Source organism: Stomoxys calcitrans, chromosome 2 (genome assembly GCF_963082655.1).
Source record: "Stomoxys calcitrans chromosome 2, idStoCalc2.1, whole genome shotgun sequence".
Lineage (NCBI taxonomy): Eukaryota > Metazoa > Arthropoda > Insecta > Diptera > Muscidae > Stomoxys > Stomoxys calcitrans.
The window spans coordinates 232,410,391-232,437,229 of record NC_081553.1 but is presented as its reverse complement, the minus strand read 5'-3'; the positions used below and the strand labels follow the sequence as shown (position 1 = coordinate 232,437,229).

At 36.2% G+C, this 26,839-nt stretch overlaps 1 protein-coding gene across 1 annotated transcript in view; it reads left to right on the top strand.

The window, feature by feature from the left end:
- Positions 1 to 22,885, top strand: part of LOC106094515 (esterase B1) — a 45,974-nt gene extending 23,089 nt beyond the window's left edge. Inside the window, exons 2-5 of the mRNA XM_013261770.2 lie at positions 13,130 to 13,442; positions 14,832 to 15,543; positions 16,682 to 16,857; positions 16,945 to 22,885. Coding sequence (XP_013117224.1) covers positions 13,130 to 13,442; positions 14,832 to 15,543; positions 16,682 to 16,857; positions 16,945 to 17,406 — 1,663 coding nt within the window. The 3' untranslated portion in view covers positions 17,407 to 22,885. The remainder of the gene's footprint in view (positions 1 to 13,129; positions 13,443 to 14,831; positions 15,544 to 16,681; positions 16,858 to 16,944) is intronic.
- Positions 22,886 to 26,839: the final 3,954 nt, after the last annotated feature.

Below are 26,839 nucleotides of genomic sequence, written 5' to 3'. Positions count from 1 at the left end.
AAAAAACAAACGTTTGCAACACATCGAAATATCATTTTCCGACCCCAATTTCGCTGAAATTTGGAACAGTGCGCAGTTTCAACCCTCCTAACATCCGACCCAAATATGGTGTAGATCCGACGATATTTAGATATAGCTGTCATATAGACCGATCTGCAGATAAAGGGTCTGAAGGTCATAAAAGTTTAATTTTTTATCTGGCAAAAAGATCAATATTTTGTTCTACAAAATTGAATAGTGACATATTTATTAGACCACTTAATGTCAATGCCAAATTTGTTTGCATAAGTTATCCAATTTTCTCTGGATTGTGACGAAAGTGGATTTACATATATACATATGGCCGGGCCGAACCACCACCTAATGCCTTTTAATGCCTTTTTACTTGTTAAGTAATTCTGTTTATTTCGAACTGCGAAATGCTTGAAAATTTTCGAAAAAATGAAGGAGTTACAGCATTTAAGGCCTTAAAAACGACTTTGAATTTTTACACCAAAAAAATTTTATAGCCGGCTTCGAATGGCGTGCCGCATTACTTCAAGGAAGTCTGACAATAAATGAGGATTTTATGGCTTAAGATCCCAAATCGGTTCATATGGCCGCTATATCCAAATATGGTCTGATATGAATTCTTATTCTTGTTGTAGTGCAATGTTAGGGGGCCTCCTTTTTTATGCCGAGTCCGAACGGCCTGCGGCTTAGCGACATCTCTTGTTTGTTTTAACATGCCATAATACCCAACAAATGTTTCTTTCTGATGTCCCCGCCAGGATTTGAACCCATGGGTTCAGCTTCATAGACGGAAGTGTTAACATCTGCGCTAAATGCAAAATACAAATGCAATTTTTGCCCATGATATTGGGTGAATCATATACGGATATTGGGTGAATCATACACGGTTCAGGTACCGAACAGTTTATATAATTCACACTTTAATTCTTCAAGGAAGTCAGACAATAAATGAGGATTTTATGGCTTAAGATTCCAGATCGGTTCATATGGCACGCGGTTTGGATATCGGGTGGCCTAGTACAACTCCACCTTTCAAATTTATATCAAAGTATAGTCCGATCTGTACCTAATTTGGTACAGACAACGGACCAAAACAAATCCAAATCACTGCTTTAAATGTAAGCGAAATAGGAAAATACGGCCTTCATGGGCTGTAGAATATACCTAAATTTGGTTCAATCTGGACTAACAAAAAAGTTGAAAGATCAAACAAGGAAACACAAACTTTACATGCAATCGAATGTAGGGCTGGGAAATACAGAAGTTCAAGAGCCCATGGGCTTGGAAATATTACCAACAGTGCCACATGTGCCCAACGCTGATCTAATGATTAAAACTATTTGATTTGGTTTTGGACAAATCAAGAATGTAAGAATTTGAGATATTTTGGGCAAAAAAAAACCAAACAAGATGAATCAAATATTTGATTAATCTCAACGTACCTGGATAAACAAATGTTGAAATTTTGTTTATCCCAAAACACGTTCTCTTTGCAAGTGAATAAAAATAACCAGAAAGTTAGTCACGTTCTACTCTAGTGTCCCTATATATCCGTACTTAGCTGCCTACCTACCTCTATTTGTATCTTTGTTCATTCAATATGTATTGCGATAAACAGTGGAAGGAAGAAGACAAATGTAAATAATATGGTAATTTTTGATTTGTAGCCAAAAATGACGACAATAACATCCAAATCGCATCTCCTCTCTTTGCGGAGGGCTGGGGTTCAGATACATTCAGAGATCTGTGGGAGCAAATGAACAGCGAACAACACCAATCTGGCCCATGTTGCAGGGATAGGAATAATCAAAATAAAATAATCAGTCTATAAATAAAAGAACAACATTGGCATTATCATTAGCTACAGCATCATGACGATGAATAACATCATTATTATTATTGTCAGCCTCATTATTATCTCCTAACGTCATCAAGGCAGTCATTGTCTTCCTTTCTGGGGCTATTGTTGTTTGTATAAAGAAACATCATTAAATTGTTTGGCAAATCTTCCATGTCAGGCAAAATAATGATGCTTGAGAAACTAAACTGAACGTCGTCATGAAAGTCGACTATTGGCTGCTGCTTAAAATAAATCAATCATTAAGAATATCGGAACGAATTGTGGAAATCGAAACACGTGAACTAAATAGAAACAAAACGCATTATTCTTATTCACAGAAGTAAACAGATAAATTGCTTTCGAATAAAGCGAAAAACAACAACAACAACAATGTGGAACAAACACAAAAGATAGGAAGGAAATATGGATGTTGGGGGTACATACAGCTATGAGCGAAGCTCTGGCTATTCTAAAGAAGATTTGTGATAAGCTTTCGATGATTGATATGCCTACAACTCCGGATTTATTGTTCATTTGGTAATTTGTTATTGCCAAAATATATTATGAATACAACAAAGAATTGTTATTAATATTAATTAAGTAATTAAAATCAACTTAACAAAAGTTAAATCAATGAATGAATGAAAGAGGCCTTATGGAAAAGATGTGGTTATATAATTCATACATACATGCAATACAATTAAACATTTGGAATATATTTGGGACAAACAAATCTGTTTAATTGGGGAAGTACAATTTTTCAATTCACCGTTGAATCTTAGTTGTGAATTTGCCACGTTTTAATGCTGCGTTAATGGTAAAACTTTTATCAACTTCATCTGCGATAAGGGATGGCTTTTTTACGCCAAAAATACAAAAATTCTTTTAAGCCAAAAACGCTTCGTTTACAGCAAAAGATGATTCATAGTAAGAAAAGGGTATTATTTTGGTTTGATTTGATTTAATATCTTGGCAGCGAGCGTAGGTAAGAAAAACTAATTTTTCATTTCGTAAAACTCAGTCTACCAGTTGACATTATTGGAAGGTTAGAGATCGTGTGTAGATGTAAAAGCGGAACTTTTTTTAAAATTTTAGTTTAGGTTAAAAAAAAAAAACAATAGCACAAACATAAACCTCGCATCAAAAGGCGCGCAGTGTTGTCCCGGTGGACAAAAATGCAAAAACCGAAAGTAGAAATTGTTATGAAATTTTTTACTAATTTTTGTTTGTTTCTCTTTCGAGACGAGCTCAATAATCGGAGATGCAATTGGAAAAGGAAAGCCAAAGATAAAAACACACACCAACCACTATGGGACGCGTTTCGTCTTTGGTTGGAAGACTTTTCAACCATATTAGGTGTGTTGGCTTCAAGGGCCGTGCGTTGGCATGTTGAATTTGAATCGTAATCGTATTAATAGCAAAAACGCATCTATGATGCAATTATCACATTAAGCACGCTCGACAACCCTGTCTATTAGCTGTACTTTTTCCCATTGCATGTATTTTTGTGTAATGACTGTGGCTTTCTATGGCAAATTACACTTCTTCCGTACTACACATGATTTTGCGCATCTGTTGGAAGTTGTATTGATGGCTTCGAACGCTAAACAACGGCAACGGCTCTCCCAGGTTTGAATCCCGGCCTGATCTTACTAATCTTTTAAAAACCCCTAAAATAAAAAGATTTCAAAGAAATATTTATATTTTAGGTTTCCCCTCAACTAATCGATGTTTTCGTGCTAAATTTTTTTAGCAAATGAATCAAGGCGTTTTCAAAAAGGTGGCCTCATGAGCGAATTGCTACAACAAAGCATCTGGGAACTTGATATGTCAAAATTTGTAAGCAAGGCGAATAAAATTCTACTCGCCGTGCCATTTTAAATTTTCGACAAATTTGCTTAGACCGATCAGAACAAGAAGTTTTTTTTTGAGTGTCAAGCTAGAAAAACAAATATAACAAATAAGATCGTGCTAAGTTCGGCCGTGCCGAATCTCATATATCCTTCACCATGAATAACGTTTATCGAGTTCTTTGTGCGGTATCTCTTTTTAGGCAAACAAAGAATAATGAATAGGAACTGTTATGCTATTCGAGCTATAATCAATTACAGTCCGATTCGGACCATATATGAATTGAATGCTGAACATTATAGAAGTCATTGTATAATATTTCGGCGCATTCGGATAAGAATGAGTCTTGTAGGGGCTCAAGAAGCAAAATCGGGAGATCGGTTTTTATGGGAGCTGTATCAAGCTATAGGTCGATTCAGACCATATTGAACACGCATGGGAGAAGCCATTGTGAAAAAATTTGCGCCAAATCGGATTAGAATTTCGCCCTCTAGAGGCTTCAGAAGTCAATATCGCAGATCCGTTTATATAGCAGCTATTCCTGATTATGAACCGACTTGAACCATACTTAGCACATTAGTTGGAAGTCATACCAGAACACCACGTGCAAAATTTCAGTCAAATCGAATGAGAACTGCGCCCTCTAGTGGCCCAAGAACTAAAGATCCAAGATCGGTTTATATAGCAGCTATACCGGGTTATTGACCGATTTAAACTATACTTAGCACAGTTGTTAGAAGTGATACCAAAACACCTCATGTAAAATTTCAGCGAAATCGGATGAGAACTGCGCCCTCTAGCGCCTGAAGAACTCAAGATCCAAAACCGGTTTATATGATAGCTATACCAGGTTATGAACCGATTTGAAGCATACTTAGCACAGTTGTTGGAAGTCATACCAGAACACCACGTGCAAAATTTCAGTCAAATCAGATGAGAACTGCGCCCTCTAGAGGCTCCAGAAGTCAAGACGCAAGATCGGTTTATATGGCAGCTATATCAAAACATGGACCGATTTGGCCCATTTACAACCCCAAGCGACCTACACTAATAAAAAGTATTTGTGCAAAATTTCAAGCGGCTAGCTTTACTCCTTCGAAAGTTAGTGTGCTTTCGACAGACAGACGGACGGACACACGGACGTACATGGCTAGATCGATTTAATATAACATGACGATCAAGAATATATATACTTTATAGGGTCTTAGATGCCTATTTCGAGATGTTACAAACAGAATGACGAAATTAGTATACCACCATCCTATGGTGGAGGGTATAAACATGCACAAAATTCCCATTGCCTTCAAAGGCTTAACCTACCAAACTATCAAGAAGGCCTAGTTTTCACAAGGTTATTATAGCGGTAGATAGCTACCAAGTGAAGCTGATGTTAAATGGTGCAGAATAATTAGCATAATGATAGCAAAGGGCTCAAATAGGAAGATTTTAGTTAGAGGGGTTTTGTATGACTTTTTGAAGCTCTTGGATTTTTGTGGGATTTTCAGATCATTTGAAGAGGACAGTTAAAGTTTGTTGGCTACGAGGATGACGTTGACATTATGGTGTGTGGCAAGATTGGCCAATGGGTTTGATATATCCCCTGGAAGATAGTTTGAGCTACTCACCAATACGAGGTAATTTGGTGTGTTGAGGGGATTTCTCATAGATGGGGTGAAGTTATCGCACTCATTGCAATGTCAGGACTTTGATGTCGCGCTGTATACATGACGAACTTACGTTTGGTTTGTGTGGCCGCCGTTTTAACATGAATGTTGGCTCCTTTATTCTAATGTCTGACATTGCATTGACATTAATTTTATCTGGCTTCTTTTGAGCTTTTTCAATCTTTCAATTCGATTCTGATATTTAAATTTTTCGGCATACTCGTTTCGACCAATCAGAGCAAGAAGAAAGAAGTTGGTTGATTTTTATGTCTTGCATTGTACCGACGTAAATTTTATCAGTTTTCTTCAGCGTTTTTTTATTAATCTTTCAGGGGCGACACAATAGACCTTAGTTCCCTGAGTGAAGCTGATAGTGAATGGGGTTCCTAGACGCGTGCCATTATATACCCTCAGTTTAAAAACCATAACAGCAGCAAACACAATTAAAAAATTATTTATTTTGATGTTTATAAATTCAAAATTCAAAAATGAGTTGATATATCAAATTCTCTCAGCTGGGTTGATGCGGTCACCTGATAATACGCCTTGAAATGAATGCTACAAATTTTTTTTCCCCAAAAATTAAAGTTTTTGTTTACGTAAGCAAAATTGATTATTTTTAATAGGGGTACCAAAGTAGAATAAGATCTTCAAGAGGACATAACTGAAAGCTCATTTGTCAACGACAGGTGTCACACACATGAACATATAGTTAGTACCTTTAGTTTTAAATAGGGGAAAGAAATAACGCAATAATGATCAGCGTAAAAATCTAAGACGATCTAGACATGTCCGTCCGTCTGACTATTAAAATCACGCTGCAGTCTTTAAAAGTAGAGATATTGAGCCAAAACTTTGAACAGAATCTTTTTTTGTCTATAAGCAAGTTAAGTTTGAAGATGGGCTATATCGGACTATATCTTGATATAGCTGCCATATAGACCGATCCTCTGATTTAGGGTCTTAGCCCCATAAAAGCCACATTTATTATCCGATTTTGCTGAAATTTGGGACGGTGAGTTGTGTTAAGCCCTCCGACATACTTCGCCAATTTGGTTCAAAACGTTCAGATTTCGATATAGCTGCCATATAGACCGATCCCCTGATTTTGGATCTTAGGCCCATAAAAGCCATATTTGTTATTCGATTTTGCTGAAATTTGAGACAGTGAGTCATATTTATTATCCGATTTTGCTGAAATTTGGGACAGTGAGTTGTGTTAGGTCCTTCGCCTTAATACCGAAATGGTATTGGTTTTCATACAAATCTGTTATTGGTTTTATCACCAGACTGTTATTGGTTTTAGTACCAAACCGTTATAGATTATTCAAACCCCTTATAAACCAGAAAAAAAAAACACATTGAAAATAATTTTAATCAAATTCTTTTTTGATTATTTATGGTAATAATAACAAAAAGTAATGTTGCACTCTGACCAACCTCAATTCTATGAAATCAGCAATTGATTCCATATCCATTGATTCCCAGTATTGGTTTCCACATGAATACATTAGCACAGCATCGTTTTCCACACAAGAGACTAACATGTTTTTGATGTAGAATGTCCTTAAAATTTGTACTATTACCATTTTCACAGCTTTCGAGTATTTTAGCAGGTTTTTAGACACTCAAACTGTATTAAAACATTTCATTAATTGTTTAACAACTATTTAATAATGACGTCAATATTTTAAGTACAAAGCTCAACAACACTTCTGGCGCTATGGCGATGACAAGAATACAAATATGATGCCGTCAATTCCTAATAGCCTCCTTTCTATGGTATTGAATTGATACCATGTGGTATTAAAAATTTTTGCCAATGACGCGAACAAAATAATACCAGGCGGTATTGGCAAAGTACTGTAATTTTTCTAGCAGTGTACACAATTCTTGGAAGCAGTTGCATATTATGGTACTTTTATCTATTATCCAGCCATGAAATCGGGTTTATTTGGAAATTAAAAATAAGTTCTGGAAAAATGGGATTTATTTTTGTACGGCAAAAACTGAAAAAAACAAGATTTAGTGGCCAATGGAAACGTAATTTAAGTTACCTTTCTGAAATCAAAAATTCATTTAGTTGAAAGAAAAGAGTAAAAATAGACATGTTCAGCCGGGCCGAATCTTCTATTACCTCTAACTTGAATTGAATTTCTCTATATACTCCCAACTAGAAGAGTATAATTGAAGGTCATAACAAGTTGTTGATATGGATTTTTCACTTTACATTTATTTATAAAAGATGACCCCAGTCAACCAACATTGTGAAAAGTTTTGAATTGGTATTTAGACCCAGCAGTGGTTTTTGTACAAAGCAATGATTCTTGTGATTGTTTTGAGACGTAAATACTTTCCCGCCCTTACAATCGTTATCTCGAAGGTAGTAGATCGTGGTGTTATACAATTTTAATTATTTTATTTTTTGCACCACCCAATTCTAAAGATAAGATCCCCTAAAATTCATGAGCTCGCTCTGTCATAAATGGAATACAAATAAACGTCAAATTGACTAATCACGTTCCTTTTGGTTTGGCACCATGTCTCTTGCATTGAGTTGTTAATCATTTTCAAACCTTTCAGAGTTTATTCACACAATTGTTTGTTCTATTAGTCATTTCTAGCGTCACGATCCAAAGTTGAATGGTTAAAAAAGCTAAGAAAACAAATCAAGTTTATTTTTATCTTAACGGAATTGGCAACGGATTCTTTTATTTCTTAAACTCGTTTTTGATTTAAAGCTTTTTTATGCTCAATCACGTGGAATGTTATAAAATGCAGAAGAGAAATATTGAAATTGAAATTTTATTTTTTGACAGCACATTGTACTGATTTCCAAAGTTATTATCAGCTTTCATTTTTTGAATTTTTGCTTTATTTTTGTTTGTCAAAAATTTGTAGGAATAAATTTAAATATAGCCTTGGCCTTGATGAAATACACATGTATTATACATACATTGCCTCTTAGAAGAGATTGATAAGAAATTATTTAAAAAAGATCCTAAAGAGTCCCATTCCACATAAATCCACATACCTACAGCAAGTAAAAACGTGCTAAGTTCGGTCGGGCCGAATCAGCCATGGATTCTGTTAAAAATTTACACAAACTGAATTCAGTTCAAAGCCATAATTTTGCTTTACAAAACAAATTTCTGCCAACCCCGACACAAATTATGGGTTTTAGGAGCAGTAGAAGGCTAATCAATCCAATTGCATATAATTGCAGTTTTTAGGGGCTCAAAAAGTCAGATAGAAGGACTAATATATGTAGTAGATTAATCCAAATCTGCACCGATATGGACCATTTGCAATCCCCAACTACCTAAATCAATAAGATGTAGGTAGTTTCAAGATTACAAATATCAGCAAAATTTCAAGCGGTTAAGATTTCCACATACGGACGAACATGGCTAGACCCATTCAGAACATCAAGAAGATCAAGAATTTATGTAGTGTATGGGGTTTCAGATCAATATTTAAAGTTGTTACAAACTGATTGACTAGGTTAGTAACTATCATATGGTAATGGGAATAAAATGGATAATATTACCATAATCTAATCATTCCGTTTGGAAGAATATTGATTTGGGACTGCTTTATAGTGTCCAAAATCAATATTCGGAAGTCCGCCTCGACATTTTGAGTGGATCTAGCCATGTCCGCCCGTATGTGGAAATCATGAAAGCGGTCGAACGAAAGAAGATATCCGCTGATTGATATAGGTCATTGGGAACTGCAAATGGGCTACCTCGGTTTAGATTTTAATACAGCTCCTATATAAACCGATATCCCGATTTGATAATTTGAGCTCCAGGAAGCCCTAAGTCCATCCGATTTAGTAGGAATTTTGCACGTAGTGTTGTCTTCCAACAACCGTGCCAAGTGCGGTTTAAATCGATCTATAACCTGTTATAGCTCCCACATATACCGATATCCCGATTAGTATACTACAGCCCCTAGAAGCTTAAATTTTTCCCCGATTTTGCGGAAATTCGGTACTTAAAGTATACATATACCCTTCACTTAGGTTCCTTACTTTACTCCAATTGGACATTACAGAAATTTTATTCCTCTATCCGAACGTAAAATAGATGCTCCCAAGCGCCTTGATCTTCTATTGATCGATTCAGATCATATACGTGTCTTATATGATCTGAATCGATCAATAGATTGATACAGCTCCCATATAAACCTATCCCCAGATTTTACTTCTTGAGCCCCTACAAGGCGTAATTCTGATCTGATCCGAATAAACTGAAATACTGAAACTGAAATATGAAAATGAAAGAAGGTTATGAGAGAAGACGTTGTACAAAATTTCCGCCAAATCGGATGAGAATTGCGCCCTCTAGAGGCTCAAGAAGTCAAGATCAAATCAATATCAAAACATGGACTATATCAAAACATGGACTGATTTGACCCACTTACAATCCCAACTGAACTACACTAATAAAAATATTTGTGCAAAATTTCAAACGCCTAGCTTTACTCCTTCGAAAGTTGGCGTGCTTTCGACAGACAGACAGACGGACCGACATGGCTAGATTGATTTAAAATGACATGACGATCAAGAATATATATATACTTTATGGGGTCTCGGACGCATATTTCGAGGTGTTACAAACAGAATGACGAAATTTGTGGAGGGTATAATAAGCAATCCGACACTGAATGTATCCTTTAAGATACATTTGGCCTATAGAGGGCGCAATTTTCCTCCGGTTAGACTAACATTTTTTACAAAGATTTCTCTCATGACTTTCAACTGACTTTATTTACTTTCACTTTATTTAGTCTGTGCATTGATATTGCTTCTATATAAGTCGATCTCCTGATTTTTGTTCCTGATTTTCGTTTGAAATACAGGTGATGGGAAATTAATAGTATCGATACTATCGATATTTTATATTAAAACTGTCGAAAATATCAAATGTTGAGATTATCGATAGTTTGCCAGCTCTATCGCTATGGTCATTTCGACAGACGGACGGACATGGCTTGATCAACATCAAGACGATCAAAAATATATATACTTTATGGGTCTTAAGGCGAATATTTCCAGGTGTTATACACGGAATGGCTAGATTAGTATACCCCCATCGTGTGGTGGTGGGTATAAAATAAAGATTTAAGTATGCTTGAAGGGAGGTTATTATACATTCGGCTTCATGCGACTTATTTTTTATATCCTACACCACTACTGTGGCACAGGGTATTATAACTTAGTGAATTAGTTTGTAACACCCAAAAGGAAGAGAGATAGACCCATTAATAAGTATACCGATCAACTAAGAATCACTTTCTGATTCGATTTAGCTATGTCTGTCTGTCTGTATGTCTGTCCGTCTGTCCATGTTAACTTGTGTACAAAGTACAGGTCGCAGTTTTCATCCGATCGTCTTCAAATTTGGTACAGGCATGTTTTTCGGCCTAGAGACGAAGCCTATTGAAATTGGAAAAAATCGGTTCAGATCTTGTTCGAAATCGGTGCAGATTTAGGTATAGCTGTCATATATATGTCAGTCCGATTTTGAGAAATATTGCAAAAAAGTGATCATTTGTTAACCGATTGTGTTGAAATTTGGCAGGAAGGATTTTCTTATGACTCTCAATATTACTGGTGAATTTCAAAGAAATCGGTTCAGATTTAGATATAGCTGTCATATATGTATATCGCCAGATTTTCACCCCTAGAGCCACTGCAAGCGCATAGTTTGACCAATCTTGCCAACATTTTGCACAACGCTTTCCTGAACGACTAGCACATTATATGAGAAGTTTGCTCGAAATCGGTTCAGAATTAGATATAGCTCCCATATATATGTTCGTCAGGTTTTGGGTAATTTCCCATAATATTGTCATTTGTCAACCGTAGTTTTTATACAGTTTGAACATATTTGCTCGCCGAGGTCCATCAAAATTGGTTGAGACTTGGATATAGGTCCCACATTGTACTTATAGAGTAGGTGTAGGGTATTATACAGTCGGCACTGCCCGACTTTCGCCCTTCCTTACTGGTTTTTATTGTTTTTCTACAAATTATAATTACAATTTCTTAATCCATGACAAAGCAAAACATTTATTAAGGCTTTTAAGAAATAAGCCCTTTTCCTTAGAAATAAATGCTGCTCAACATAGCAAGCAATTGTTTCCTGCTTCCGGATTAATTTTTCAAAGGAACGAAAAGCTTAGGCAACAATATCTATTAAAACAAATCCTTTGCAGGTTATGTGTATACCTGCATAGGTAGTTTTTTGTTTGGCCAAACAATTTCCCTTTGTGAGCTTGCTTAAAATGAATGACAATACGACATTTTATTTAAATATGACCATAAATATTAATCGGCCTAACTTTTAATCCTTACATCTCATTTCTTTCAAAACTCATAGTAAACACAATACACCTACGCCCAGCAAGCCCACTTTCGAGATAGACATCATGGGCACACGTTTCGTATGCATATGGAGAACTGACTGACAAACTGATGAAATCGCATTTGAACATACCCACATACTACTGGATATTTATTTATTTAATTTTATTTAAATGAAATAATCAATTTCCATAAAAATATACCACCATTGGCAAAGAATGGCGAAAAAAAAATAATGAAATAGCGAAAAGGCGATAAAGATTTCAATTCATTCGGTTGTCGCTGCTGCTTTGGTCATAAATTCACAGCGGTGCGATTTAGATGCCGTATCTCATGTTTTCAACTTGGATTGATGTCATTTTTATGTCGGTTATTTCGATTGTTCTGTCATTTTGGTTATAAAGCTAAGCAAACAATTCTTTTGCTGCCCACATTCACATTCAGTTATACAACGAGGTGGGTCTAAAGAGGCCAGTTGAAGATCATTGATGACTAATTGGTTACCACTTTACTGGTTACCATTTCAAATGAAAAGAAATTTTCAAACAAAACCAAAAATTATTTCAAATTAACAGGTGTATCTAAGGTTTTCCCAAATTCTTTCACCCTCCCTCGTTTATGGTGAAATCATAAACTGCCGACTGTTGAATGCTATTTTTGTTATTGTTGTTGAAATTTATTACTTGTAATAATTGAAATCATTTTTCCAAAGTACTCGCGACAGCCTGTGTAGTGGGCAGTGAGTCAGGCCGGCAGTCGAGCAGGCTGGCTGGCTGGATGGCTGGCTTTGTCTCCATGCCTGTACTTTTGCAGCTTATTTGCCGCACTCAAAAATTCATTTTGGCATTTTTCAAAATTCATGAACAGCACAACAGTGGCAGGATTTTCGATTTTGATTAGTTGGCACATTTTTGTACTCGAAACGGACCGTGCATTGGAATGGAATGCTCTCATGCACATGTTGAAGAGCTTTGCGGTAGTGACGTCTGTGCTCGGTTTAAGGTTTTGCTCTAATTGGAATGTATCAAATTCTATATGGGATTCACTTGAGCTCAAATAATCGCCAACCCCACCTATCGCCAACCCCCACCGCAGCATAGCGCTGCTTGAATAGGACATGTGAGTGTTACGTATGTCCATTGAAGAATTCTTGAACTCAATTAAGATGTGAGTGATGTGTGTGTGCGTGTGTGTGTGTGTGAGGGGGGACAAAGTAGCAGCAAGGAATCACAAACATGTGATAAATAAATGGGATAATTTTCAAAGATTTGCTGTTGTTGGGCGGCAGGGTTAGTTTGTAGGTCAAAAATATGGCAAAAATCTTTCATGACAATCAATTTTTCCATACGAAAATTAACCCAAAAAATCTCTTTTTATATTTTTTTTCAGAATGGTTGACTTTAAAGTTCAACAACGACGTTATCGCAGCAAAGAAAAGACCATTGTCTCCACAATTTATGGCCCTGTAAAGGGAGTCAAACGCAAGTCCATATATGGCGATGCCTATTTCTCATTTGAAAAAATTCCCTTTGCCAAACCTCCAATTGGTGAGCTGCGTTACAAGGCTCCCCAGCCACCAGAACCATGGACGGAAGTCAGAAGTTGCACATCGACGGGACCCAAGCCGTTGCAGAAACATTTTGTGTTCCAAATGACGGATGGTTCGGAAGATTGTCTGTACTTAAATGTGTATACAAAGAATGTAAGTATTAACAAGTAAAAGCGTCTTATATTCGGCCGGGCCGAATCTTATATACCCTCCACCATGGATCGCAGTTGTCGAATTCTTATACCGGCATCTCTTCTTAGACAAAACAAGATACCAGATCGGTTTATATGGCAGCTATATCTGGTTATGAACCGATTTGAACCTTATTTGACACAGTTGTTGAGAGTCATAATAAAATATGTCATGCGAAATTTCAGATAGGAATTGCGCCCTATAGAAGCTCAAGAAGTCAAGTCCCCCAGATCAGTTTATATGACAGCTATATCAGGTTAAGTACCGATTTGAAGCATACTTGCCACAGTTGTTGAATATCATAACAAAATACTTCGTTCAAATTTTAATTCAAATCGGACAAGAATTGCGCCCTTTAGCGTCTCAAGAAGTCAAGACCCAAGATCGGTCTATATGGCAGCTATGTAAGGTTACGAACCGATTTGAACTATACTTGGCACAGTTGTTGGCTATCATAGCAAAACAAGTCATGCAAAATTTCATTCCAATCGGATAAGAATTGCGCACTCTAGAGGCTCAAGAAGTCAAGACCCCAGATCGGTTTATATGACAGCTATATAAGGTTATCGACCGATTTGAACCATACTTGGCACAGTTGTTGGATATCATAAGAAAACACGTCGTGCAAAATTTCAATCCAATCGGATAAGAATTGCGCCCTCTAGCGGCTCAAGAAGTCAAGACCCAAGATCGGTATGGCAGCTATGTAAGGTTATGAACCGATTTAAACCATACTTGGCACAGTTGTTGGATATCATAACAAAACACGTCGTGCAAAATTTCAATCCAATCGGATAAGAATTGCGCTCTCTAGCGGCTCAAGAAGTCAAGACCCAAGATCGATATATATGGCAGCTATGTAAGGTTATGGACCGATTTAAACCATACTTGGTACAGTTGTTGGATATCATAACAAAACACGTCGTGCAAAATTTCATTCCGATCGGATAAGAATTGCGCCCTCTAGAGGTTCAAGAAGTCAAGACCCAAGATCGATTTATATGGCAGCTATATCAAAACATGGACCGATATGGCCCATTTACAATCCCAATCGACCTACACTAATAGGAAGTATTTGTGCAAAGTTTCAAGCGGCTAGCTTTACTCCTTCGGAAGTTAGCGTGTTCGACGACAGACAGACGGACGGACATGGCTAGATCGACATAAAATGGCGTCTCAGACGAATATTTCGAGTAGTTACAAACAGAATGACGAATTTATATGGAGGGTATAAAAATGACCAAAACAGGGAGGATTATATATAGCGTTTTCTATATATGGAACATGTTAGTACAGTTTAATTTAAACAAATGTTTTTCTATTCTTTCTCTTTTTTGTTTCAATTTTCAGTTGGAACCCATGCGACCCTTGCCTGTCATGGTTTGGATCTACGGTGGTGGTTTCCAATTTGGCGAAGCCTCACGCGATCTCTATAGCCCCGACTATTTGCTACGTGAAGATGTGGTAGTGATTTCCATAACCTATCGCGTTGGTCCTTTTGGCTTTTTATGCATGCAAGATCCTGCCTTTGATGTTCCCGGCAATGCCGGCCTCAAGGATCAAGTGATGGCTCTGCGTTGGATCAAAGAGAATTGTTTAAGATTTGGTGGTGATCCCAATAACATCACCCTCTTTGGTGACAGTGCTGGTGGCGCCTCCGTACATTACATGATGTTAACCGAACAAACTCGAGGCTTATTCCACAGGGCCATATGCATGTCTGGCACTGTTTTGTCCCCTTGGGCGCAGACACCCCAACGTAATTGGCCTTATCGTTTGGCTGTGACTGCTGGCTATACGGGCGAAGATAACGAGAAGGATGTGTTTGAGTTTCTAAAGAATGCCAAAGGATCGGATATAATAAAGGCCAATGAGGACTTGTGCACAGATGATGAGAAGAAAGAGCGCATTGGCTTTTCCTTTGGCCCTGTGGTGGAACCCTATGTCACCGATCATTGTGTGGTGCCCACCAAGCCAATTGAGATGATGCGTAATGCCTGGAGCAATAATATACCCATGATTATTGGAGGAGTATCCAATGAGGGTTTGCTGTTGTATACTGGTAAGTAGGGGATGGGGAGATGGAAAAGGGGAAATGGGGTTATTTTTTAGCAGCGCGAAGGTACAACCATGGCAAAATTAAGCCACAATTTATAGCCGACTTAAATTTAGTACATGGAGTATACTCATGGTGCCTTAACACCTTGTAAAATGTTGCCCAAATAATTTTATGAACAAATTTAGGTCTCTATAAAAATCGTTTGCCAACTTGACTCCTTAGGCTTTAAGAAGAGTCAATCTTTACTTGATTTAATTTCTTCAAAATTCAGCACCGTTAAACGTAGCACGTCTTTTCTAGAGACTTCTTATATTCTACACCACTACTGTGCTACAGGGTATTATAACTTAGTCCATTTGTTTGTAACACGTAGAAGAAAAAGAGATTGACCCCCTTAATAAGTATACCGAGTGACTCAGAATCACTTTCTGATGCGATTTAGTTATGATTGTGTGTGTCCAAAGTAGAGGTTGGAGCGTACCGGCAGGGCTCAGAGATGTAGACGAGTCTGGTTCTACAGAAACGTGATTAGACCAATACTTATTTACGCCTCAGTAGTTTCGTGGGAAGGAGAAAAAGTGCAACGTAAGTATAATACATCATATTCAGAGAACATGTAGATTAGGAGTGAGGCAGCCACTGCAGCTATGAGACTTAAGCCGATGGGAAAATGGAGAGAGGATATTGGCAGCTCACATCATCGCGGTATAATTTAGGCGACTATAGGAAACCTCGAAGGAATTCTGCCAGGCGCACAGTCTTGTATTGACAGAAATCTGGTATTGTCATCTGGAGGTTTATGCTACACTGATGGATCAAAGCTAGAGGACAGGGGTTCTTAATGTGGCCTGGTGGTGTACATTAAGAACCCGGGGCCTGAGATCTGTTATCGTTGTCTGACCATTATACGCTCCTAAAGGTGGAGATCTTGGCGATCACGGAATGCGTGAGATGATGTGTCAGAAATTTGATATGTGGGGCAACTAAATTTATTTTGTGTAAATTTTTAGAATAATATATGGTATGGGTTCCCAAGATTCTCCAAGGCCTATCTTAGCACGTTTTTACTTGTCAGATACAACTTGTTCTTTTTCAAAAGATTTACTTACCTATTTCTATTTGTTTACGCCTTGTTTTTCAGATACCAAAAATAAACCAAAATTACTAAATGAATTGAATGACTGTCGGTACGTTGTGCCCTTGGAATTGAATATGGATCGTGAGAGTGAACTTTGTAAGGAGTATGGCTACCAATTGCGCACCACCTATTATGGTGATAATATGCCAAGTATTGAGACATTAAACGAATATTTATTGGTAAGTAATAGCTACCTGATTTAAACAAATTAGGCTGACGGCATCCTATTACAAAATTTTTTTGCTTATTCTCTTCCTTTTTTGTAGATGGTCTCCCATGAGTACTTCTGGTTTCCCATCTATCGCACAATTTTGTCGCGCTCCGAGTACGCCAAAGCCCCCACCTATTTGTATCGCTTCGATTTCGATTCGAAACACTTCAATCATTTGCGCATTATTAGCTGTGGCAAAAAGGTACGCGGCACCTGTCACGGTGATGATCTCTCATATTTGTTCTACAATTCCGTCGCGCGTAAACTCAAAAAGCATACCAAAGAGTACAAATGCATCGAACGTTTGGTGGGCATGTGGACACATTTCGCTGCCCATGGCAATCCAAACTATGATCCCGAACATGCAGACCTGTGGCAGCCGGTGTCGGCAGCCTCATTGGAGAAACGTCAACTGAAGTGCCTTAATATAACCGATGAGTTGAAGGAGATTGATGTGCCGGACATTAAGAAATTAATGGTATGGGAAAGCTTTTTCACACGCAATGAATTACTTTAAGCTCTCTCTCTCTCTCTCATTACATAGAAGAGAGTATTACAATTTGTTAAATGTTTTTGGTAGACTATCTAGCTACCTTATAAGAAAAGAAATTACAAGCTTTTATTGGAAATTAGCCAAACAAAACGGATAAAAGAACAATGCATTAGTTGTAGTTTGTTTATTGTGTGACAGAAGAAAAGCTTTGGTTATAACTTTAGAAAAGTTGAGATTAAAAAAAAAGCTTTAAAAGCTTTGAGAAATTTAGGACTATGCTTTAAAAGGCTAGGTGATGTTTAAAGGTAAAGAAAAAGACAATTTCTTTAAGAGTTTTTTGGTATTGAGTTTTTTATTCACAAACAAATGAGTATGCCTATATAAAAATTTAAACGAATACCTTCCAAGCTTTTTTATTAGCTGGCCTAAGCATAGATAGCCAAAGTAGCACAATTTTTTTTTTTGTATACAAATTTAATTTATTAAGAAAATTGAGTAACTTTTGCTTTAACACTTATTATAATAGAAAGCTCTTTAAGTTTATAAGCCGCGTTTAGCAAAGACCATTGGAAATATGAACATTTTTTTTGAGTCCTAAGTCCATTAACTAATAAAATTTTAAGTGCAATCTTTAGATATTTTTCAAAAAAAAAATAAAAAAAGATGGGTTAACATTTAGTGGTGTAAATGTAAGTACGATGTCCACATAAAACTTAAAAGTTATTTTAAAAACTTTTCAGCAATGTAGCTTTTTTTACAGGGAAATTGTGCTGAAGCTTTGCATAGATTCTTTTTTTTTTTTGGTCAGATTAAGTAAATCTTGACATAGCCCCCATATATACCAATCTTGTGATTTAAGGTCTTACACCCATAAAATATGCATTTCACCGAAATATGGCACTACAAGTTATTATAAGACCCTTGACATACGTAACGGGTGGACTCATAGAAAAATTAAGCACGACCTAGACAAAGTAACCATATTGGTTCATAAAGGTGAATCATCACACAGATGTTATTAGATCACCCACAAATATTTATAAGCCAACAACAGTTATATTGAACAAAACGTCCACAGTCGTTCACATTCTGACAACATTAAGTGCACAGTATTTTAAAAGATTGTAAAAAGATTTTTTGTGCCGATGAGTATGGAATCTGTGTTCAATCAATCCCGTTGCGCCTTGCCACATTACAAATACAATGTTTCAAGAGTCAATTAAACTAAAGGTTAAAGGTTGATATACATCAGAGAATCACATGAGACCGAAAATTTGGCACTCAATAGCCACTTTGGCCACAGAAATTGTCTGTATCGCATGCCACATAAAAGCAGAGTTAGGTAAAAACACACGCACAAATACAATAGAGTGAGAAATGCTCGAAAGTACTCGTTCAGTGGATGTGATTTTCAATTTGGATGTGATTTTCAATTTGACATCAAGTTTTGTAGAGCGGCATTGATATACTCTGTTGTTTATTTGCACTTGCTTGGATCAGAATATATATATCGCCCGATTTTCACTCCGAGAACCAATTTTTGACCAATTTTCCCAAAACTTCGTACAACGCTTTCCTTGACGACTTCCATAATATCTATAAAGATTTCTAGAAATCGGTTCAGATTAAGATATAGCTTTCATATATATGTTCGTCCGATTTGCACTAATATTGCAATAAAATGGTCTTTTGTTAACCGATTCTCTCGAAATTTGGCAGAAAAGATTTTCTTTGTACTCTCGATATTACTGGTGAGGTATATGGAAATCTGTTCAGATTTAGATATAGCTCTCTCATATCGCACGATTTTAACTTCTAGAGTCACCGGAAGCGAATTTATTGACCCATCTTGCTTAACTTTTGCAAAACGCTTTCCTCGACGACTGCCACAGTATCTGAGAAATTTGCTCGAAATCGGTTCAGATTTTGGTATAGCTCCCATATATATGTTAGTCCGATTTTGAGAAATATTGCAATAAAGTGCTAGTTTTTCAAATGATTCTATCAAAATTTGGCAGGAGGGATTTTCTTATGACTCTGGACATTTCTGGTGAATTTCATAGAAATCGGCCCAGATTAGGATATAGCTGTCATATATGTATAAAGCCCAATTTTTACTCCAAGAGCCACTGCAAGCGCATTGTTTGGCCAATCTTGCCAAAACTTGACGACTACCACATTATCTTAACAAATTTGCTCGAAATTGGTTCAGAATTAGTCAGATTTTTGGTAATTTGCAGTAATATTGTCATTGTTAACAGCAGTTATTACAGTTTGAACATATCTACTCGAAATTTGATACTGATTGTTTAATAACCCATTGGAAAACATCCGCCGAGGTTCATCAAAATTGGTTCAGAATTGTATGTAGCTCCCACATTGTACTTATAGAAAAAGTGTAGGGTATTATACAGTTGGCATCGCCCGACTTTTGCCCTTTCTTACTGGTGTTTGTTTAATTTTGCAAAAAAATCGAATATTTGCGATAGTATCCATCGGAAAAATATCAATCGATATTCAGTCAAAAAAAAACTAAATATCGAAAGTGCCATCGATATTTTGTCAGCTCTAAGATTTACAGCAATTTAAACAGCAGACAGAATTGTTGGCAGAAACCGCAGACTTGTGTTTTCTAAAACAGCAGTTATGTCTGCTTTACCAGTTTCAGTAGACGAAATCCATTATTTGAGCAAACTTTTTTGCTATTTGGAATAACAAATTTCTTTGAGTGTATTTATATGATGGCAGCACACAATACCTATCGCTTTTCCAATATCTGAAAGAAATAAATCAATGGGTTATTTTAAAAACTATCCTAAAAATGATGATGTCAACTCCATCGATATTGGGGCATCTATGTTTTGATTCGATTTGTCGTCCCCTAGTAGTTTTTTGTGATCAAAACCTGCAGAAAAGATGTACTAAGCTATAATTCTGTATACCATAGCAGCATCAAACTGTAGATACATGATCTATTCCAAGTTTCAATCCATTTGTATAAATTGCTGTAAAAATTTCCAAACAGAATGGCGTATGGCACGATTAAATGGATCAGCCCCTATTCCTAGGTTATGGGTAAAAAAGTAGGGAAAAATAAGGGGTTTAATCTTAGGAAAGATTGTTAAATAAAACTAAGCTTTATAAAGCTTAGAAAGCCTTATGCTCCATACCAATTTATTTGAGCTTTTGTTTTAATTCCAACACAAGACTGGAAAAAGGCAGGGTTTAATCTTAGGAAAGGTCGTTAAATAAAACTAAGCTTTATAAAGTTTAGAAAGCTTTATGCTCCATCCCAATTAAATTAAGCTTTTATTTTAATCCCAACTCAAGCAGGGAAAAATGCAGGGTTTAATCTTAGGAAAGGTCGTAAAATAAAACTAAGCTTTATAAAGTTTAGAAAGCTTTATGCTCCATCCCAATAAATTAAAGCTTTTATTTTAATCCCAACCCAAGTAGGGAAAAATGCAGGGTTTAATCTTTGGAAAGGCCATTAAATGAAACTAAGCTTTATAAAGTTTAGAAAGCTTTATGCTCCATCCCAATTAATTAAAGCTTTTATTTTAATCCCAACTCAAGTAGGGAAAAATGCAGGTTTTAATCTTAGGAAAGGTCGTTAAATAAATTAAGCTTTATAAAGTTTAGAAAGCTTTATGCTCCCTCCCAATGTATTTGAGCTTTTGTTTGAATTCCAGCTCATTTTAAAAATGTTTTTTGAAAAATGTTCAAGTTTATTTCCTCAAAGTTACAGTAAGCCGTACCATGACTTCTTTTTCGCTATAAATAGTACTAAAGTTCTTCTGAAGATGTCGCTGCATAATTGGTCAAATTGCCATATCTCGATTAGGTTTTGTACTTTTCTATTTGATGCACTATTATTTTGGTCAATTCGAAAACCAGATCGTATATGCACATGGACCTAAGTCATTTTAGGAATAGATCAGTGATCGACGTACACAACAAAATAATCCCATACAAGCTCATGGGCTTGGAAATAAGTTCAGCTGTGTTAGTGTGCTTGCTACAGGAATAGATCCACCTCAAATCTTTTCTAAATACGAATGTTGTAATATAATGTTTGCCTATATATGGCTATAAGCATTAGAAGTGACTCCATTTATCGATGCTTTTTTTTAATTCATATAAAAATGTTTCTATTTTCAATGGTCATTGTTAAAGCTTTTTATCTGTTTGGTTTATTATTTCATTTAAATTTATATCCCTCAGCTTTATTATAATTAGTTATACATTTTAATTAAACCTTTCAAAATGTTTTGAAGCTTTTTATAGTAACCAAAGCAAAAAACATTTTTAAGTATTTAGTTTTAGCCATAAGTAAGTATGTGACAAGTAGAAATCATTTGTGATTTATGATCGAATTAAGGCCAAGAGAAAGCTTTCTAGTTTTATGAGAAAAAAATAATATACAAAGAAAAACACTAGAAACCACCATAAAACCTGTCAAAGGATTTGAAGTTACTATTCTAACTCATAAAATTAGCTTATATCTTAAAAATTAAAAAGAAAAACAAAAACAAAACACGAATGTAATTATCAAATATTTTTATTAAAGACAAAGATAATGTGACGCAACTTAAGTACCTTTACAGTGATGACACAAACGTTTGAAGTGTAGCGCTTAAAAGCGTTTCTAAACAAACCTCAAGGCGATAGTGAAGCAGGCGAGATAACAGTTAGATATGATATATACATAGATACGATAATTAAGCTTAATAGCTAGCCTAGCCTAAGTTAAGTGTAAACCTATTTCTTCCGTTCCTAGAAATTCCATTAAAAGACAGTTATTTAAAACAACAACAACAACAAAATTTTTAGTTTGAAATTCAGATGGTAACTCAACCAAGATTGGCAAATGAAAAAAGGAAAGGAAAATATTCCATTAAGAAAAATGACACATCTTTAAACGTTTCATTTCACCTTTTTGTTGTATACTCTGTTTTCTGAACATTTTCTCATTTTCGTAACAATACCTAATACTAAACTACTGTTAAACTATTTCTTAGTGTTAAATCTATTGATTGATTAGTTTGTAAGTCGATTGTAACCTCAAAGAAATCCAAATAAAAAAAAGCCCTCCGTCTTTTAAATAAACAAAGTTTTGACCCCATACTTGCATAGCTCTGTGGATGAGACCAACAAAACCGAAACATTTTAACCAAGTACTCCACCTGCAAAAGTGAAACAAAGCCGCCAATTTCGTATGGGCTTATTCTTATCTTATAAAACTAAAAGTATTATTAAATAAAAATAATAAAAGAAAAATACAACAACAGTCATGCCAGCACACTCGATATAACATTTATGAAGCACCACATTCGTGTAGTTTTTTTATGTCTATGGATTTAGGAAAACCATTTTTAACGAAGACAAAAAATCCTAACAGCTGTGTGCTAACTGTTAATTAACAATATGTAACAATATTTTTTGGCTAATGAAATTATTGGAAAAGAAAAATTGAAAATAAAGTGAAGAAAACTCTTTGAAATGGGTTTCTTTTATTGAAGCTTACAGCTAGGACAAAAGGTTAAAGCATGTTGTGTTTCAAAAGGTAAGTAAATGCCAGAAAGCACCAGATCTTCTTAGAGTTTTACAACGGCTGCAGTACTGGTTCTTAATTGTGTCCAAACGTCATATTTAAAAATGAAAAGTGTTCTGTATACTCCGTCATATCATTATTGAGAAACTCACAAACAAGCAACTATTGCAAATCGTTGAAATGTATTATCGACATTTTTGGCGAAAAGTTATTTCTTTTCTGGCTCAATAAATACGTAAACCAACAAAACAGCCACAGGCCGTACAACAGTCAATATGCATCCCGAAAAAACCTAGACAAACAGTTGGATAAAATCGAAAAAAAAAACAAAAAAAAGGCGTTAAATTCGACCGGCCCACCACCTCGGGTATATACGTAAACCACCTTTCGTCAAAATCCGAAGAAATATGCAATCCTTACGCCCCATAGCAGCTTTATCGAAATATGTTCCGATTTGAACCAAATACTAGTAGGTACAAGTCATTGTACACTTTTGTATAACAAAATATTGATCTTTTTTTAATAAGTAAAAGCGTGCTAAGTTCCACCATGGGTCGCATTTGTCGAGTTCTTTTCCCGGCATCTCTTCTTAGGCAAAAAAAAGGTTTAAAGAAAGATATGCTCTGCTATTAGAGCGATATCAAGATAGGGTCCGGTTTGGACCACAATTAAATTATATGTTGGAGACCTGTGTAAAATGTCAGCCAATTCGAATAAGAATTGCGCCCTTTGGGGCTCAAGAAGTAAAATAGAGAGATCGATTAATATGGGAGCTGTATCGGGCTATAGACCGATTCAGACCATAATAAACACATATGTTGATGGTCAAGAAAGGATCCGTCGTACAAAATTTCAGGCAAATCGGATAAAAATTGCGACCTCTAGAAGGCTCTAGGCTCAAGAAGTCAAGATCCCAGATCGGTTTATATGGCAGCTATATCAAGCTATGAACCGATTTGAACCACACTTGGCACAGTTGTTGGACATCATAACGAAATACTTCGTGCAAAAATTCATTCAAATTGGATAAGAATTGCGCCCTCTAGAGGCTCAAGAAGTCAAGACCCAAGATCGGTTTATATGACAGCTATATCAGGTTATGAACCGATTTGAACTTTACTTGGCACACTTATTGGACATCATAACAAAACACGTCTTGCGAAATTTCATTCCAATCGAATTAGAATTGCGATCTCTAGAGGCTTAAGAAGTCAAGACCCAAGATCGGTTTATATGGCAGCTATATCAAAACATGGACCGATATGGCCCATTTACAATCCCAACCGATCTAAACTAATAAAAAGCATTTGTGCAAAATTTTAAGCGGCTAGCTTTACTCCTTCGTAAGTTAGCGTGCTTTCGACAGACTGACGGACGGACGGGCAGACGGACGGACATGGCTAGATCGATATATATACTTTATGGGGTCTCAGACGCATATTTCGAGGTGTTGCAAACATGACGAATGACGAAATTAGTATATCCCCATTCTATGGTGGAGGGTATAAAAAGAGAGACCTAATCATTAACTATAATTGGACTGCACTCATTGATATGAGAGAAATATCCACTGTTCCTAGGGAATTTTCTTGGGAAATTTATTTAGTAAATGTCAAAGGTTAAAATTCATAGCGCCATGGGGTGAATTAATATCTGCACCATCTTCTCGACCTTACTTAACATAAATGGCAAACAAGTAAGGAAAGGCAAAAGTCGGGCGGTGTCGACTTTATATTACCGTACACCTACATTGTAGGTTCAAAGTGGGAGCTATATCTAATTCGGAACCAATTTTGATGGACCTCGGCGGATGTTGTCATAGGGCTTATTAAAATCCCCATATCAAATTTCGAGAAAATATGTTTAATCTGTAATACCTACGGTTGCTAAAGGACAACATTATTGCAAATTAGCCAAAATCTGACGAACCGATTTCGACCAAACTTGTCAGACATTGTGGTAGGCATCGAAAAAGTGATAATCGGGCAATATACATATATGACAGCTATATCTAAATCTGAACCGATTTCTATGGCTCTATGTCGAGAGCCAAGAGAAAACCCTTTCTGCCGAATTTCGAGAGAATCCGTAAACAAATAAGCACTTTAATGGAATATTTTTCAAAATCGGACGAACATACATATGGGAGCTATATCTAAATCTGAACCGATTTAGAGCAAACTTTATAAAAATTGTCCAAGAAAACGTTTTACAAAATCTTGGGAAGATTGGTCAACAAATGTGCTTGTAGTGGCTCTATGATTGAAAATCGGGCGGTATATATATATGAGAGCTATATCTACATCTGAGCCGATTGCTATGAAATGTGCAAGTATTGTTGAGAGTCAAGAGAAAATCTTTTTCTGCCAAATTTCGGGAGAATCGGTTAACAAATGGCCATTTTGTTGCATTATTACTAAAAATCGGACGAACATATATGTGAGCAATATCCAAATCTGAACCGATTTTTTTCCAATTTCAATAGGCTGAAAAACATGCCTGTACCAAATTTGAAGACGATCGGGAGAAAACTATAGTTTTTAATGTGGACAGACAGACGGACATAGCTAAATCCAATCAGAAAGTCATTCCGAGTCGATGGGTCTATCGCTCCTCCTTCTGATTGTTACAAACAAATGGACTAAGCTATCATACCCTGTACCAACCACAGTGGTGTATGGTATAAAAATCAATTTATCGATACGAATATAAATTTTGAAATTTGTGGGTTTTATTAGATTAAAAACCATTTCCATAAATTGTTTTCCATTTCAATGTCAAGTACTGACCTTAAGATCCAAATTCAGTTTCTACACTAATAAAGATAGTGTAATAAGGGAAATAATTAATGTGCCCATGGCAAAACAAATTCCATTTCATTTGTTGAAGTGCTTAGTTTTCACTTTGAGTGTATTTTGAAAAAAAGGGGAAGCCTCTTATCGGACGCTAGACTAAATTCAAGGCTACCACGAAACAAAAAAACCCACCTGCCAGCCACTACTATCTGATTAGAAACTGATTAGAGCGAATGTTCGGCAAATAAACATATGACCGATAGAAGTGCTAAGAATTTCATTTTATTTTTTTTATGATGATTTCGTGATTGCTAGCTATCACAAAATTAAAAGTAAATTTCAAGTTACAATTTAAACCTCTCATATTTTGATTGGATTTCTGTTATGAATTAAATTTTTCTGTTATTGGCATGTGTGAATGCTCAACTTCTTCGTCAGTGAGTGTGAGCATTTCCTTGTCTATTCATTGGCAATTGGGTGATTAACTTGTCTAGGGAATTTAGCTCAAGGGGCAGGGAAGCATTTGAGAATTTCTACATAAAAGAAAAATTATTGATTTTCTATTTAAAGCGATGGTAAGCAATCACAGCAACGACATCAGCCAAAGTTCATGAAATTGGCGTGTGTACAAAAAAAAAAACCCAACGCTTTTGAGATATCGAAAAAAAAAAATTATGTTTGAAAAATCGTATGTGTCCAAAGATAAGATAAAACAGGGAACAGGGTAGTTAACGTCATGGGGTGCGATATGCGAGCGTTTGATCCGTTAATTCGTCATCAAATTCTGTGAAATCTATGGAGAATAAACATTTTTCACGCCCTGACATGCTAATGCTTAAGAAATTTGACAATATGTCACATGTTCGGTCTTGCTTCATCAGTCCGTCATACCAATACCAAGTACCAGTGCCTTTTAACCGGCAATGTCATTGGAATTTCTCCAATCTCTCACCATCTTCCCCACATGCCATCACTTGCCGCACTGATTTTGCATAAGTGAGCGCGTAGTCCTACGTGTCCCGTTATGATACCAAAAGCTATAGTGACCTCCTTCTTATTTCCTTTTAGTAATAACCTCGTCCTCTCATGATCTGGATCGTCCCATAGG